Source organism: Dipteris shenzhenensis, chromosome 16 (genome assembly GCF_047967505.1).
Source record: "Dipteris shenzhenensis isolate YYH24624 ecotype China chromosome 16, Dip_SZ_1.0, whole genome shotgun sequence".
NCBI classification, from domain to species: domain Eukaryota; kingdom Viridiplantae; phylum Streptophyta; class Polypodiopsida; order Gleicheniales; family Dipteridaceae; genus Dipteris; species Dipteris shenzhenensis.
This window is the reverse complement of record NC_141611.1, coordinates 50,339,909-50,357,071: the sequence shown is the minus strand read 5'-3', so window position 1 is coordinate 50,357,071 and position 17,163 is coordinate 50,339,909. Positions and strand designations below refer to the sequence as shown.

The following is a 17,163-nucleotide window of genomic DNA, read 5'->3' as shown; positions in this document are numbered from 1 at the left end:
AGTTAATTATCCCGATGACCTAATAGCCATTGACTAGTGGCCTTAGAGCTATCCCACCAATCATTGTTATCTTGTTATTCCGTAGACCAGTGTGGTAAGCCCACCTCGATGTTTGTGGTCATATTTGTATCCTACCACCCATTACATTATGCCTATCACACCATCGTTGCTATAATTATCCATCGGCCCAGTTATCCCACCGAGCGTCGCTATTTTCTATCCCCACAATAGTCGCCATAAGTATACCACCGCCGACCAATACGTTGATCAATATCCCGTGGACCCCTTTATCCCTCTGCCCATTGTCTCAACCTTATCCCTACTCTTGTAGGGATACCACTTGCATCTTATCTCACCAAACGTGTGGCAATATTGATTTCGTTGATCGGTACATTACACATACTCTGCCACCCATCATGCGATAATTATTCCATCGACCATTGCCCTACCGGTATCCCATCACCTGGTGTGATACCTTATCCCTATGATCTCACCATAGAGCTATCCCTATGACTGTTGGGATACCTCTGGGGTAGTCCAAGAAAGAAAAAATTTCCAAAACCTCAGTTCAGCCTAAGTGTGCCTAGTTAGAGGTCTCCTACATGCACTTGAGGTCCAAGAGAACTTTGTCCAAGGATCCCATGCCGGAAGATAGTGCTTCGAGCTATACTCTGAAAGCTCAATTCCTATCCCCCACTCGTAATAGGCCTCCAACAAGAAGATCTATCTAGCTCTGACGAGATGGAGAGCTTGGACAAAGTAATGCAAGACCCGTCTAGTCCAAGGGCTTCCAAAGCCCCATTCACTAGTGTGGCCTCTCCCAACTCTCCTGCACCTTTGGTTGCATCTAGGCCGAGAGGTACATTCTCCAACATGTTCTAACATTTAGGCCGAACAGAGTCGGTAGACATGGAGAACCCCTTCACCAGCATGTCTGCAGGAAGGGAAGGTCAGCGACATCCAACTCCTGAACCACAAACTGGGACGGAAACCACCTTTGCAATCCCAGGACCCTCCTCCTATGCAAGACCTCCCCAATGGGAACACATGGATGATGATCCATGGATGAGGGAATTCCGAGGGCAAGATCCTAGCTACAGGGATGCAAGGAACTTCCCCAAGGAGGGGTGCCTTATGAAGCCCCAACAGTCCAAGTGCCACTAACTTTTGCCAATTATGGGGCACCACAATTCCCACCTTATCACCCACATTGCATGGAACCAATGTTCCCATGCCCAAGGACCCACCTCCTCCTGAGGTACATCCCTTCCCATTCATACCCGTTGCACCAATGAACGTAGGCTTGGGCACATCTGTCCCAATGCCGGTACCAGCATCAACATGAATACCACCACTAGGGCCAGCCAGCCCTATGTCCCGTCAGGCCCACAACAACACGACCCCGCTAGCCGCTCAAATAATATTAACTAATGAGGCAATGTGCATCTTGGTGAATGCCCTAGGAAGGGGTCCAAAACTTGGTACGGGACTGCCAAGAGAAGTTCAAGCATCGACTCAAAGCAAGTAGAGGGTTAGATACTATACATCCAACCCACCTAGTGGGCCACCAAGGGGCAAATTTGCTCAAGGTTCCAGAAAGAGTGGAGGAAGAGGAACATCTCAGCTTCAATCAATTAGAAGCTCCGGATCTGATGCAAAAAATGTTCCAGGAAGACCCAGTGCTGCAAAACCTCCAGGAGGAAGGAGGCCTGTATGGCTTCAAGGACTTGTTATCCATGGAGGGAGAGTCTTCACAAGAACCCTGCAATAGTGCCAAGTTGGCTTCCTTCCTATCGATAGAGATGAAAATGCCGATCGCTTCCCTACTAAGAGGAAATCCCATCCTATGGCATGATCTATCCAATTGGATGAACAGACCACTCTTGCCCCCAGGCCCTGCAAGTGCTAAGCCCAACCAATCGTCGTTGGAAGAGGGACAGAACCTACCCAAGGTTCCCATCAACAAGCTAGGCTAGTACTTTGAGGGTGATGACACGAACGCCGCTATCCCCATAATCTATCAACACCAAAAGGTTGATGCCATCCTGGATGGGGGAGCAGGAGTGAATGTCTGTACCAAGGAATGCTGGGTGAAATGGGGAAAACCTGCACTCAAGAAAACCCACCTGGTAGTAAAGTTAACCGATGGTGGAATGGCTGAGCCCTTGGGAGTGCTTACTGGCATAAACATTAAGGTATTCAGGTTCACGTACCCCATCAGGTTCGTAGTCATGGACTTCACTCGACAGCCGAGATAGGCCCTTCTTACGAATGTCTAGTCTCATGCACAACTAGCGTACTGATAACATCTACTTGCGGCATGAGGAGCAAATCATGCGAGTGGACTTGCACACCTACAAGGCCCACCCATTGTCGGAACACCTTTTTGCCACAAAATCTGACACCACCACCCAAACCACCTTCGTGAAACTATTCCAACCCTGTGACAAGGAAGAGGATGAAAAGGAGTCGGATGAATTCTGGTATGCACCTCTTCTTGAGCCAGAATTATCTCAAAATTGGATGCACATCTTAGCCAATATAAATGTCCCAGAGAGGATAGGTTTCAAATCACCACCCCAAAGCTCAAGGGTCCAACCCCCATGGTTCCCCTAAGAATGTTTCACATGCTCAACCCCCGAGAGGTAAGCAAGGAAACCGTAAGGGTAAAATCTAACCTCCACTGGCTATCATACGTGGGTGCCATGACTGCTCACCATGAGTTCTCCTCCAATTGGGGAGCTAGGGTGAGTAAGATAACCTCCCCCGTCGACTCTATAAGCGCAATGGAAGAGCCCCCCTCAGGTCCGAAACTCCCTATATCCAAAAGCCTGGCTAAGGCCAAAAGGACCACTGCTCTAGCAAAAATAAAGGAGGAGGCTGAGGAAAAATAGGACCTACGACAGGTACTAGCCCATTACAAGGCCTACATGATTGACGATCGCAAGATCTTATACCAACAAGCCAGAAGGTCTCGGGAAGGTGGGTGCTCCCAATGATATGACGGGCTAGCCCTCTGGTCAAGGAGGTAAACCTAGCCTCAGAAGGGTAGGACCCCCAACCCATATTCATCATCGATGATCTCACCTCCAACAAGGAGAATGCTTTAATAGCTCTCCTACGAGAATACAAAGACTGCATGACCTGGAAGTACACTGACATGAAAGGGGTCCCTATTGAAGTAGTGCAGCACACAATCCCCATGCTAGATGCTGCCAGGCCAGTACGTCAACGCCCTACCCTATGAATCCCAAATATGCACTCATAGTGAGGGAGAAAATCCAGAAACTCATAGATGCGGGATTCATTTATGAGATTGAGCATACGGACTAGGTATCACCCATCGTGATAGTCCTAAAGAAGAATGGAAAAATTAGAGTATGCACGAATTTGATAAAAGTTAATGATGCCACTAAGCATGACCACTACCCCTTGCCATTCATGAAGCATGTTCTAGAAAGGGTAGCCAAAAGGGAAGCCTATAGCTTCCTAGACGAATTCTCGAGTTACAACCAAGTATCTATCGCCCCGCAAGATCATCATAAAACTGGCTTCGCAACCAATTGGGGTGTGTATACGGCTAGGGTGATGATATTTGGATTAACCAATGCCCCTGCCACCTTCCAACCGATGATGATCACGGTATTCAAGGAATATTTGAGGGACAGGATGACCACCTGAAATGCCTCAGGCTCATCCTCGAGAAGTGTCGCTTATACCGCATATCCCTGAATCCTCTTAAGTGCCAGTTTTGGTCAAACATGGTTTCATTCTTGGCCACATAATGTCTCGGAATGGAATCTTTATGGACAATAATAAAATCAAACTCAATCTTGGAGTTACCACCCCCCACCAATGCCAAGGGAGTCCAATGATTTACTAGCCACACATGCTATTATAGGAGGTTTATTTTGTTCTATGCAAACATAGCCCGCCCATTATATAAACTGCTAGTATCCTTTGAGTGGACCGAGGAATGCCAAAAATCCTTCAAAACCCTCAAACTAGCTCTAGCCACCGCACAACTGTTGGGATCACCTAACTGGAATCTAATATTCCACGTCCACATCGATGCCTCCAACATTGCCATTGGGTGTGTGTAAGCCCAACCCGAGGAGCACAATCTGGATCACCCATTATACTTTGTGAGCCACCAACTAAACAAGGCCAAGGTTAACTACACCACAACAACCGAGAGGGAAGATCTGACCATGGTCTATGCAGTCAAGAGGTTCAGGCACTACTTGTTGGCTAACAAGTTTGTCTTCTTCGTGGACCACTAAGCATTGTTATACTTGGTCAACAAGCCATGCAAGATTGGATGCATCACTAGGTGAATGCTAATCCTTTTGGAGTTCAACTTCACACTCGTTGTACATAAGGGGAAAACCCATGTCCTGGCTAACCACCTGTCGAGGATCCCAAACGGTGAATCCCCAAAACGGGAGTCGAAGATGACCTCCCTGACACTTCTCTCTTCTTCCGCGACATCATCCCTGAATGGGGCACTAAGATTAACTACTACCTAGCAAACGGACTACCCCTGGGCCAGGCCCTTAACAACGATAGAGCCCGCAAACTCATTAAGGATGTTGCGCCATATCAACTTATAGCAGGCCAACTATACCCCGCAAGGGCAAGGATGTCATCCTGCAAAGATGTGTGTGCGAGCATGAATACATCAATGTGCTTGAAGAAGCCCACTCGGGAATCGCAGGAGTTCATTTTGTCACTGTTGATGTTATAGCACGTAAGGTGTTGCAAGCTAGTCTTTGGTGGCTGACTCTCTTCAGAGACGCGGTCGAATTCATCAAACGGTGTGACCCCTGCCAGCATATTCAAATCCCACACAAGGTTGACATGATGCCCTTGACTAGAATCTTGATCGGGATCAACCCTTCAAGAAATGGGGCATCAATTTTATTAGACCCGTAAGCCCAACAGCTAAGGGGACCAGGGCTAGATGCATCATCCTAGCCACCGATTACTTTACCAAGTGGGTAGAAGGGAGAGCCACCATGAAGAGTAATGAGAGTTCCACTGCCAAATTCTTATATGAATAAGTCATCACGCGGTTCGAATGTCCCTTGGAGTTGGTCAGTGACCAAGGATCTCATTTCCTCAATGAAACGATAGCAATCTTGACTAGTGAGTTTATGTGATCATACATAGGAAGTCAATGCCATACTACCCTAGGGAAAATGGCTTGGCTGAGAGCTCCAATAAAATGTGCTGTAAGATCATCAACTATATAGTAGAAGCCAGTCATATCGACTGGGAGCATAAGCTCATAGCAGTGTTATGGGCCTACAGATCCTCCTACAAAGTGGCCATGCACTATACCCCCTTCAGGCTAGCCTTCGGGGTGGAGGCGGTGATGCGAATGGAGTATGTAGTGCCTAGCCTTCACCTTACCATTAAGGAAAGACTTACAGAGAATGCATTAGCAGAACGGCTAGTTGGCTTCAAAAGGTTAGAAGAGACAAGGTTGCATGCAACCTACTCTCTTTGGGTAGAAAAGGCCCGGTGTAAAAAGTGGTTCAATTGCAACCTCAAGAACAAGGACTTGGTAGAGGGAGATTCGGCACTCCTATACAGTGTCCGTAATACCAAGCACAAGCTAAAGTACCGAGGTATGAGTCACTACCGTGTGGTCGAGATCACTCCCCAAGGGTTGTGTCGAATAGCCACCCTTGATGGGATAGAAATGGATGGCTACCTTAACGGGAGCAAAATAAAAAGATACTATGGGCCACTCACTCTCTCTACCCTTCAAGCCATGCATAGAGAAAAGTAACTCAAGGCTGAGGTGGCCAAGATGAAACGCTAGGCCATCGAGGAAGCTAGAACCTGTAATGCTAAGCTTCGATAGCATACGCAAACGACACTACTTAAGGCAATGACTGAATAGGTAGAACGAACAGATGAGCTGACTAGGTTGCTTGTGCAACTGCAGGTGCCACGCATGCGCATCAAAGCACTCGTAGATCTAGGAGCAAGCCACACCATCTCTCGCGAGGTATGGGAAAAGCTACAGGTACCCCTAACCCTCGCCCTCACTTTAGTAAGAGCTATCAACAGCCAACTCATACAAACCTTGTGTTTTGTGAATTTAAGTCTAATGGTTGTTTGCCAGGCAGTGGAAATATGCTTTTATGTTCTCCCCATAGAAGCAATTGACAAACAGATTATATTGGGAAGAACTTGTTGCTATACCGTGAACTGTCAAATCGACTCGCGCACCCAGACTACTAGAATGGCGGTAGTTCCACTATGTGGACCAAGTCCTGCTCCTTCAGTTCCACCCTCGCCGGTCCACAATAACGAAGCTACACAAGAGGGCGGACCAAAAGCCCCATCCGCCTCCAACCCCTAAACAAGAGTCCAACCTCGAAGGGAGAAGAAAGCTAGCCGCAGTGCCATTGCCCATTTCACCACCATTACCATCCAATGCCACTTCAATCGGACCTAGTGCTGGGGATTGCCTATTGCATCTCGTAGGATGCCAATGTTTGTGTTGTTGTTGTACGCCTGGAGGAACTCTGCCAAAAGTTTTATGTCCAAGTGGCATGGGAGGTGGTCTGCCAACCTACTCAGGCCAACAACTCTTAGTGCATCCTGCACCTCTGGCTCCTTAAGTGCTGCATAGGCTACTGCTATATGGTAATGGAGGGTGTAGTCGTGACCCTCGTAGGCAAAGCGCGAGTGAACGACACATGTGTCTAATTCTTGGAGCTAGGCTTCTCCGAGCGGTGAGTGCGATTGGGAGTGCATGACCTTGTATTCACCTTCTGTGGGAGCCGAGGTGCGTTTCCTTGATCTTGAGGGGGGCGTACCAGCTGTTGTTGTACCCTCCTGGGTGGCTTGTCTGTTGGATACTTCCTCCTCTCCTTGCAAATCTTTGATGGGGGGGAATTCAGAGGGCATCAGATTGTTGCAAAAGGCGTGTTTGAGAATCTGAGGGGCCAGTGGTTTGCGGTATAGGGCGGGGGTAGAGTCCCAACTTAGTTTCGAATTTGAAGAATTAATTTTCAGGATCCATGGGGAAGAGTGATGGCAATTGAGTGATGAGGGAGTCGGTGGAAGAGGAAGAGTGGGAGGACATAAACAGGGTGTTTTGGAGGGCAATGGAAGAGGGCATGAGGCTGTGAGAATTCTGAGAAAATTTGGCAAGAGTTTGGGGGAGGCTGCTATGATGCGATGACCCGATGGGATAAGGCCTATTTATATAGATTTTGCATCCCCACGGTCGGTGCAGTCTTTTGATGGCAACAGTGAGCACGGTCTTTCGATGGCAATGGTCGACAAGGTACGGGATGGTGATAGTCGACGGGGTGAGTCGATGGCAATGGTCGGCGAGGCAAGTCGACAGTGACGGTTAGCGAGGTACCATTTTGGCGACAACTGACGTGATATGAAAAGGGCCACGATCGGCATGATCTTTGATGGCAATTGTCGGCGGGATATTTTGACGACAACCGGTGGGATATGGGATGGCGACGGTCAGTGGGATAATTCTATAGGAAAACGACCGGCGGGATACTAACTGTGTAGAAGAAGGAAAAGAGGGGAAGTGTGAAGGAGTGGGAAGGTGAGTGAGAGAGGGGGCGGGTGGAGTGCATTTGTGCGACGTGGGATTGATTGTGAGGCCAACATGCAAGATCGTGGAAAAATGCAAAAATGGACATACTGACCCTAATCACATAGTGCCAACCGTGGATGTGTGTGTGTGTGCATGTTCAACAGTGACTTGTGGGATGCGGGTGCATCGGGTGAGATGCCCACCATACTGACTCACCTAGACCTAGACTTGATGATTATGAGGAATGTGGTGTGGTGCTGCTACATAGCGTGCTAAAAGCCTGCATGTAGAGTAAGTGTCCAACTTGTGTTTTACCTTGGACGCAAGAGGCACATTGGCGTTGGGACTAGTTGTCATGGCATGGTTCGTTGTCGTGGGGGAAGCGGGTTCTTGTGTGACCCCGCCATTGGTGTAGACCCTTGCTTTCCTGAGTAGGGCGGTACAGTCGAAGATGGTACGATCACAATTACCCTCGAGGGTTTGGCTTGGATTTGGAGAGAGGTTCTTTTGTAATACCCCACAGTGGAGGGGTCGGTTCTTGTGCTGCTCCAAGCCGCCTTTGGCGATATTTGTGTTGAGTTGGACTATTCGTTGTAATAGAGCGTGTTCAGGACCTTAGGGCTGGTTTGCTGCGTTCAGTTCGTTGGTAGGTTCTTGTGGTTCTACATCCACGAGTCGACATAGGTTCTTGTGTTGCTGCCTTTGGAACCTTCGCGGCTTGTACCATCATCTTGGGCACCCAACGATCTTCTTGCCTCGGTCTCCTAAGTGTTTGGTGGGGACATAGCGGTTGGGGGGATGTTGTGGTGGAGGAGGTGCATTGGAGCTCAAAACGCGAGCTGGCGGTTAGCACAGTCTGCCACTATGACCAACAAAAGAGCAAAGGCTGAATCCACTTCACTGCCATTAACAAGCCAGACGTGGAAAGACTGGCAAGAGCCTTGCAATGGCTAACGCAAGTAAAGCACACGAACCACCATTAGTCCATCGTGCCTGATATCTTGCTACGCTTGGTGGAGCCCCACGCTACAAATTGGGTAGACTATTTCTGCAGCAAGATGAGAAATGACCTCAAGACGCACGGGGAAGTAATCGGCAACCCAATGCTCTACATGCCGATTCTATACTACTTGTTTGTTGCAGCAGCATCCACCTGTCAACTATGGGTTGGCCAAAAAATCCGCCATGGGGCCAACTTAGATAGAGCCAGAAAAGACAGAGGTTAAGCCCAAGCGAGCAAGGATAGAGCCCAACACCACTCCACTTGGCCACCTTCTGCAACCAAACCCAAGCCAGTTGCTCGCGCAATACGAGGACCACCAGATGCAAGAATTCATGAGCCGACAACTACGGTTCCAACAATAGGCAGAACCTCAGAACAAGGATAAATGGGTTCAGTAGGTGCCCATACTAATCAAGGACCTTCCAGGTGATGAAATGATCACTATTGGCCTACATCTAGGAGCCAAAGCCACACTGGCTACTCCTGATGCGCCCTATGTCTCAATCTCCACAACAACCTAGGAGACCACATCCTTCGCCACCGGCACCTCCTCCTCTCCATGGGCAAGCCTAACAGAGGATCTACAGTTTTGTAGTGCACTCCAAGATAGGGCACCAGGTGGCTACATCCACATGTCGGCTGAGCAACTCGCGCGTGCGGACCTAATGAACAACACTTATTCGAAGCCATGGCACAGCTTCCACAAGTGGCATGCACAATTTTGCAAAGGAGGAAGGAACAAGCCTCATAGCTCTCAGGAGACTTAGGCACAGCTCTCTACGCACGATAGTCACACCATAATGGTTGCTGCCCAAGCCACAAGTCAAGTAGTTGTAGACAGAGCAGAGGAGTACCATGCAAAAGATGAAGAGCTCGAGCTGGCCCTAGTGAAGCTCAAAGATGACCTCCCCACAAGCAAATCCCTGGTCCAAACCCTCATGGACCAGGTCGACAAGGCGGAGTCTGGCCTGCAAACAACATTGGAGCAAAAGGCACAGGTAGAGGCGGAGTACGCCAGGACACAAGAGAACCAAGAGTGACACATCCAATCACTACACGATCTCCTGGCACAAGAATGGGCAGTAACAATGTCCCTCCAAGAAGAGAACAAACGATAGCACACCCCTGGTCAATGAGAAGAGTCAGGTTTGGAAGACTGGAAGCAATAGGAGTTTTAGATGTACAGGGAGGTCTCTACACGGCTTGCCACCTACACACTCACACCACACACCATCCCCCAAACACTACAAATGCACTTCGACACATTCCGCGCACAAAACCTCATCTTTCACCTAGACCTCACAGTTCCACTCCCTCCTAACACCCTCCAAACAATCCTTCGTCTCATCGTAACCCCGACCATTGTCACCCTATCCTAGCCATGTCTTTATTTTCTTTAGATCTCCAACCCACTTATCTCTCTCTCCTCCACCCGTCAGACCTCCAGACTCTAGCCGCCCATCCTATGGATCCCTTTCTATAGGTATAATGTGAAATTTACAATGAGCAATAAGTGCGGAAATTTACAGACTCTTGGGAGCAAGATCAAGTTGAAATTACATAGTAAGGGTAATCATATTGCCCTCATATTGCCAATTCTTAATAAGCAAAAGAAGGCAAGATTTGATGACATATGGGAATCAATTGCTTAAGGGGTAGCCAAATGCTAGGTGTGTGCCTTGTTGACATCATCCTAGGTTTACATATTGCATCCAACAATATGTAAACCTAAGATGTGGGTTCAGAAGAGGTGAATTTTTTGTCTAGAATACATACATTATGGATTTCTTAATTTAGTCTAGGAAAAAATTAAAGTCTTATAAGAGAAAAAGAAGGTAGGACCCATATGTAAGTAGGAATTTCAATATTGCCCTTTGAACTCATGATTTCAGTTAATAGTCTAGCAATAGAACCACTAGGTACCACATGTACTTGACTTAAATGCTTAATATGCAAAATGCTACATTCCTTTAGAATGGATGTCCTTTATTATCTCATTGTTTGATGAACTTTGAACTCAATTGGGGTTTTCGGTATTGGATTACTTGCCTTGTTTTTCGACAGTTTTATTGATAGCAAATCTTGTTTAGAGCTAGAAATAAACCAAACCCTAATCACCTAGACCAAATGCTAGACAAAGAAGAAAAGCATCCTCTTTGAAAAGTGAATATATATTGAACCTAGTCGATTTTGTGGGAATCACCCAATATCACTTGATTCCTTTAGGAGAATGCTCCACGGGAGCCTACCCCAAGTTATTATTCATTGATGTTGATGTGCATGAACATTTACTAGGCGAAAAGGCCCTTTATACCTAAAATAACCAATGCCACTACCACTTTTCTTGGTGTGAGAAAGGGTTAACTAGCATAAGACACATTGGCATTTGTGAGAATAGGATGGTGCATGACTACGATAAGATGAGGTGATGTACATGTGTGTGTGCATGCATATGTGTGTGAGGGGCGTGTGCACATGCACATGCGAGGTGTGTGCATATGCACATGCGGGCACGTGCACAAAGAGAGAGATAGAGAGAGAGAGAGTCCTTGGCTGATGCCATCATTCTTTTGCGTTACTAAAGAACAAATGGGGATGCTCTCTTAACCAAATGGAGGGGAACGACTTGGGCACTTGGCTAGAGGTGAAGTGAGAAGGAAGGTTGGGATGGAGTGCGATGCTTTGTAGCTAAGAGGGAAGGTAAATGCTCGGAAGCAATTCCATACACGCTAGGTGTGATAGTGTGTTCTAAATTTGTAGGTTATCATTTTAGCATTGGCATGTGCAATTCCCCAAGGCGTACAACTCAGGAATTGAGATGGGACAATTGGTTTAAGGGGTCATCTATAATCACGCATAAGCACTCGTTGTAGACATCCATGACACTTGCTTAAGGAAAGGCATGAGGCCATGCCTCCATCAAGCATGTCGTCACCCTCGAATGTTATTGAGATTGGTGGTGATTTTTGGACAGCCTTCAACGTCCGAGGGCCCATGAAAATGAACAACCACCCACCATCAAGAGCCTCCTGCAAGTTGCAAAATGCAGTCACCGGCTCCAGTCATTGTCCATTGTAGAAAGTGTCAAAGCAGCGATTGCTAAGAACTCTCCAATCTTGTCGCTTACACTAGCCAAGACCCACACCTGTGCAAAAAGCTCTCTCAATCACACGATGATGTGAAAGACAAAGTGTCTTTTCTAGGGAGTATCTCCAAAAGAGGCTTTATTGAGAGCAACAATGACTGTATATGTTTTCCTCTGTATTCACTGGTGCTGTGAGATGTGGCTATGGTGGGTGGTCGGCTCCATAAACCAGGCACCTTTCTGTGGCTGATCTATTAAGCTGTGCATCTCTACTTGCAAAACAGATATGCAGGCACCCTCCTTTGGCTGATCTATCGTTTGAGCTGTCCATCTCTACTTGCAAAACATATATGCAGGGTTTCCTACTACAGAAGACATCTGCAGCTCCTGCACTGCCCATCTCTGATTGCAAAACATTATGCAGTGTTTGCCTCTAGTCCTACAACAGAAGATATCTGCAGCTCATGTGCTGTCCATCGCTGCTTGCAGAATATCTATGCAGCATTTGCCTGTAGTCTTACTACTAGTAGAACACATCTGCAGCTCTTATGCTGTCCATCTCTACTTTATGCAGCGTTTGCCTCTCGTCCTGCCACAGAAGACAGCTATGGCGGTCGACGATTCGTGAGTAGCTCTGGCTATGGCGGATGACTGATCCGTGGCTCTCTAGCTCTGTAGCTCTGGCTATGGCTAATGACTGATCAGCAGCTCTGTAGCTCCAGAACCATGTGACTAACCTTTTGCATTCACGACGAAAGATCTCGGTTTGGACCGTCTCTGCTGGTCGTCTTCTTCTCTGCTCACGATGGATGTGCAGCTCCAACCTCTCATCCCTGGCATTCCCGATGACCTTGCCCTCTCTTGCCTCCTTAGACTTCCTGTCCCCAGCCAGGCCTTGGGTCGATCCGTCTGTCGAAGATGGCAGGAAGTTCTCTCGGGCCCCCAGTATCTGCAAGCAAGGCGCAGCCACGGTACGTCTGAGCCTTGGATCGTCGTCCTGGCTTTTCACAAAGGATCGGGCAGGATTCAATGGCAGGCACTCGACCCATTTCTACTGTCTTGGCACGTCATTCCTACCATGCCCAGTGGAGGTCGTGTGTGCCCACCGGGTTTCGGGTGCGTGGCTAATGAGAAGGAGGGAGCTTTGTTTGTCTGTGGAGGATTGCGAGACATAGAGTGCCCCATGGATTCGGTCCTCAAGTATGATCTGCGTGAGAATCGTTGGACTGTGGTGGCGACAATGTCTACTGCGAGATCTTTCTTTGCGAGTGGAATGATTGATGGAAGAATATATGCAGCGGGTGGAAATGGCGGTGAATCATCTGAACTTCTCTCGGCAGAGGTATATGATCCTGCTGAAGACAAATGGCACCCTATTGCGAACATGAGAACTAGCATAGCTCGTTATGATGCCGCTGTTCTGAATGGGAAGCTTTACGTAACGGAAGGATGGTCTTGGCCCTTTGTATTCTCTCCACGAGGACAGATTTATGACCCAAAGACCGACAGCTGGGAATGCATGACCTTGGGGATGAGGGAAGGCTGGACAGGGTTGAGTGTAGTTTTGGATGGTCATCTGTTTGTTATTTCGGAGCACGACAGTTCCAAGCTCAAAGTCTATGATTTCGATTCCGATTCATGGAAAATTGTGAAAGGCTCACCAATGCCACCGCACGTCGTCCTTCCTTTCACTCTGAGTACCGTCAACGGCAATCTCTACGTCGTTGCCAGGAGCCTACATGTGGCTGTGGGTACCGTTTCAAGATCATTGGATGGAAAGGGCAGGCCATCTGTTGTTGTCGAATGGAAGGCTTTCGAGTCTCCTGAGAGTCTTGCTGATTTTATTCCATCGCATTCTCTAGTGCTCAATGCGTAAGCCTGCCTTTTGTGGATGCACATTCCAAGGGTGCAGTATACCATTTTCATTACCAGGATCTCTTGGTACTGTGCAGACTGTAACTACCCGTAGCTGTCGGCGGCTTTACAAACTTACAAGCGACACATAAGCTTGATGTATTTTTTTCTGAATTTGTGAGTGATTTGGAACACACATTATTGAGTTAAGATTATATCTTACATCTACTGCTGCAGGTCTCTGCACAGAGTCTCTTTCGGTACTTAACAATTCCTGTGTAACATTTAGCCCCATAATCATCGTAAAATACTTTTTCTAGCATTCTGCTGTCGATGTTTCTCCTGAATTTGTGAATGATTGGAAATACACATCATTGAGTTAAGATTATATCTTCAGCTGAAGGTTTCTTCACGGTGTCTCTTTTGGACTTTCCTGTGTTACATTTAGTCCCATAGTCATCTCAAATACTTTTTCTAACATCTGCTGTCGATACTGCTGTAGTGGACTTAACATGATGGAATTTTCTTGCATTTTAATTTCCAACCTGTACAGAAGCTTTGTGCAATCCACCAAGTCATTGAACTGAGAAAAGAATCTACTCTGGAAACTCGTTGTGTAGGATTCAGAGCTACAAAAGATGTTAAAATTAATCTGTGTTAATTGTAGGCATAGGAATTGGAGCTTCCCTTCGTCATGTTGAGAGTCAAATCTATTCTCTGGGTTTTATTTTTGTCTTCCTCCCCAAACTCCCCTGTTCAGCAAGAGCAGCATGCCTTTCATGTAGCCCATTCGACTAGTTTTAATGAATTTATGTCTTGGGGATTTGATTTTGCTTTGGCTGTTCTATGTCCAAACAAATATGTCAAAGAAGGAAATTTGGGTTCATCTCCGTGGGAATGAAACCTGCTGTGCTCATCATACAACCTTAAAGAAAAGACACTCGGGCTATGTGCTGATTTAGAAGTGAATATTCCTTTTTTGAAGGTAACCTGTAGCCTTATTAAGACAGCTCTTGGGCAACAAAGGGTCTGTAACTGGGTCCTTCATGTAGTCTTAGATGTGCTTATATTACCTAAGAAAAGTTAAGAACAACAAGAATACTCGAAAAATCTTCAAGAGGGATGGACACAAAGGAACCTGGCAGAGCAACCAACAATGGAATGGCAAGCATAAATGGCCATAGATTTCAGCTACTGCTTCCGCCAACACTGACCAAGCCATGGAAAAACATGACCAAATTATCCCTTAGCTGGTTAGGAGTAACACAAGAAGTGAAACTTAGAATGGAATCATTGACTGTCACTAGACTCCCATTCCAGTCCCAATTATACATAAGCCACTTATGTGGCTGAATAGGTAGCCGTAGGATAGAAACTGCCAATAGTAGTAGTAGTTTGTTAACGCTGCCCGAAAGGCAACGCTCTACTAACACTTCTTTCAAAAAATTGTTCTCCCAATCCCTTTTCAACATGCATCCCATCCTGCCAATCAATTTTGGGCACTCATCCCTTCCATTAACTCTTTCTATTCTTGGGCTCTCTCTCTCTCTCTCTCTCTCTCTCTCTCATCAACTATTGGTCTTCTCCATAAAAGTTAGAAAGGCAGCACTGGCAAGACGAGCACATCATGTGCTCCCTTGTTCACTTACTAAAAAAAGACAAAACTATTGGCTAAGTATGAACACATGCATTTCATGTGCAGTTAAATTAGTTTCACATTCCATCACTATACAACCTAGGAGGTATTACTGTTGAGAGTTCACGCTCAACATCATGTGATCATGTGTGCATAGCACCATCACGTGATCATATGTGCATAGCACTAACCTTATACAGTGCTATAAAGGAAAGGGTTAGATCCCCAAACCCTAATCCTAAATGGGTTTGTATATATTCTATTTTTTCAACTAAATCTAGTGTACAGTTAGTCATTTGTGGTGTGCTCTCTAGCTGTGCCCTCTCTCCTCATCTCCACTCTTCTCCTCTCCCCTCTTCATATTTTGTCATAGTATTAGAGCTCCCTTGCCTTCCGCTGAGGCATTGCGATTCTTGAGAGAGTGAGAGAGATTGTGAGATCGAGTGTTCTTTCACTTCCGTTGAGTGATAGAGAAATTTGTATCCATTTGAGAGGAATTTTTGTCCATGAGAGATTGAGAGATTTTCGTTTATCTCATTTCATTCTATTCATTCCTTCTTTGAGAGTACCTATTCATTCTCAAGAGAAATCTCTGTGAGAGATCTAAAGAGAGATCTCTACTCTCCTATACTGCTTTGAAGGAGAGAGAGAGGGAGTAAACTAAGCTCCATGCAAGCCTAGACTACAGCCCCAGGCGCCCGCTCACATCAACGAACTACAGCTTCATACAAGGACATTGACCAACCACTCTATCTACTAGCAAGCAAGGCAGCTCCAAACGACAACCTTCTACGGCCGCATCGATCCACCTCTCCTGGCAAAGCTCCTAGCTCCTCCAACGAACTGTTGACCAGCAAAAGGGCTCCCCAGCAGCAATCATCTACAAACCATTCATTTAGCAATGCAATGTAGCTCCAGCTCTGCTCAGCCTGACGACCACCAAAGCCAACAGCTACAACCTTCAAGAGTCTCTAAGTCTCTAAGGCTCTGACGCCCGGCGCCTCCATTGCTCCAACAAACAAAGCCCACGCTAATTGTGCACAAGCTCAAGAAAGATATCTGAGGCCAAATGCATCCGGACAATTCACCTGCCTCTTCAAAGAAGGCAGCAAAAGATACCCAGATGAGCAGTATGCTAGGGGAGTGCAGAAATCCAGGCCGTCGACAAACCCAACATCTTCTTCTGTCAAGACAGAGGCTCAACATCAAGAATAGGATCCTGTAACCCAATGTCAAGCTCACCTCAGCAGCCCTTCATCCACTTCTAGGCCGATATTAATTTTGTACCTGTTGGAACCTTTGAATTCTTGTGCTCCTCTGGGATTTCAAGGGGCAATGAGATAACCATCCTTCGCGCTAGTGCAATGGTAAATATCCAAGCTTTTGACCTTCTGGATGCATAGCAAGATGCACACCAAGCTTGGCAAATCTTCCTTAAGCAAGGAAGGCAAATCCTCCATGCCCAAACTGAAGCGGTTCATCAGGCATATGAGAAGGAATAGAAATAGATTAGAAAATGGAGGACCAGCTCCAAAGCATGAACGTTGAGCTAGAGAAAAGAGGGAAAAAGTGGAGGAATAGGCAAAGAAAGGGCAGAACCTAGAATTCTAGTTCACGGCATCTAGAAGAGAAGTCAATAGACAGAAAAAGATTAATGTCATATCTGACCTGTACTCTTGCATCAAATGCTTAGAGTCAACTCAAGGAGCTAAAGGAGGTGGAAGAAACTTCCAAGGACATGCAGGACTGAAAAACTACATTTGAGGGCCCTTGCCAAAGCAGAAGACAATAACATAGAGTTGTCGAAACGCAATGGGTGGAAACAATGATGTCTCAAGTCCAAACGTGAAATATATGAAAGATGAGAGGATCTCATATTTGAGCTTGCAGCAACTAAGAAAAGCATGGACAAGGCCAAGCAATTAGCTACAAATGAGGAGGAAATATTTTGCAATGCTATGAAGAGAATGCTATGAATAGTTGGATGAAAAATACATGGCTGT

General features: G+C 46.6%; 1 protein-coding gene across 1 annotated transcript; it reads left to right on the top strand.

Moving 5' to 3' along the window:
• The first annotated feature begins 11,878 nt into the window (after positions 1-11,878).
• On the top strand, positions 11,879-13,812 carry LOC147893082 (F-box/kelch-repeat protein At1g30090-like). The gene has a single exon (XM_087387258.1). It carries the CDS (start codon positions 12,476-12,478, stop codon positions 13,544-13,546), a length of 1,071 nt encoding a protein of 356 aa, XP_087243384.1. The 5' UTR covers positions 11,879-12,475; the 3' UTR covers positions 13,547-13,812.
• The last annotated feature ends 3,351 nt before the right edge of the window (positions 13,813-17,163 follow it).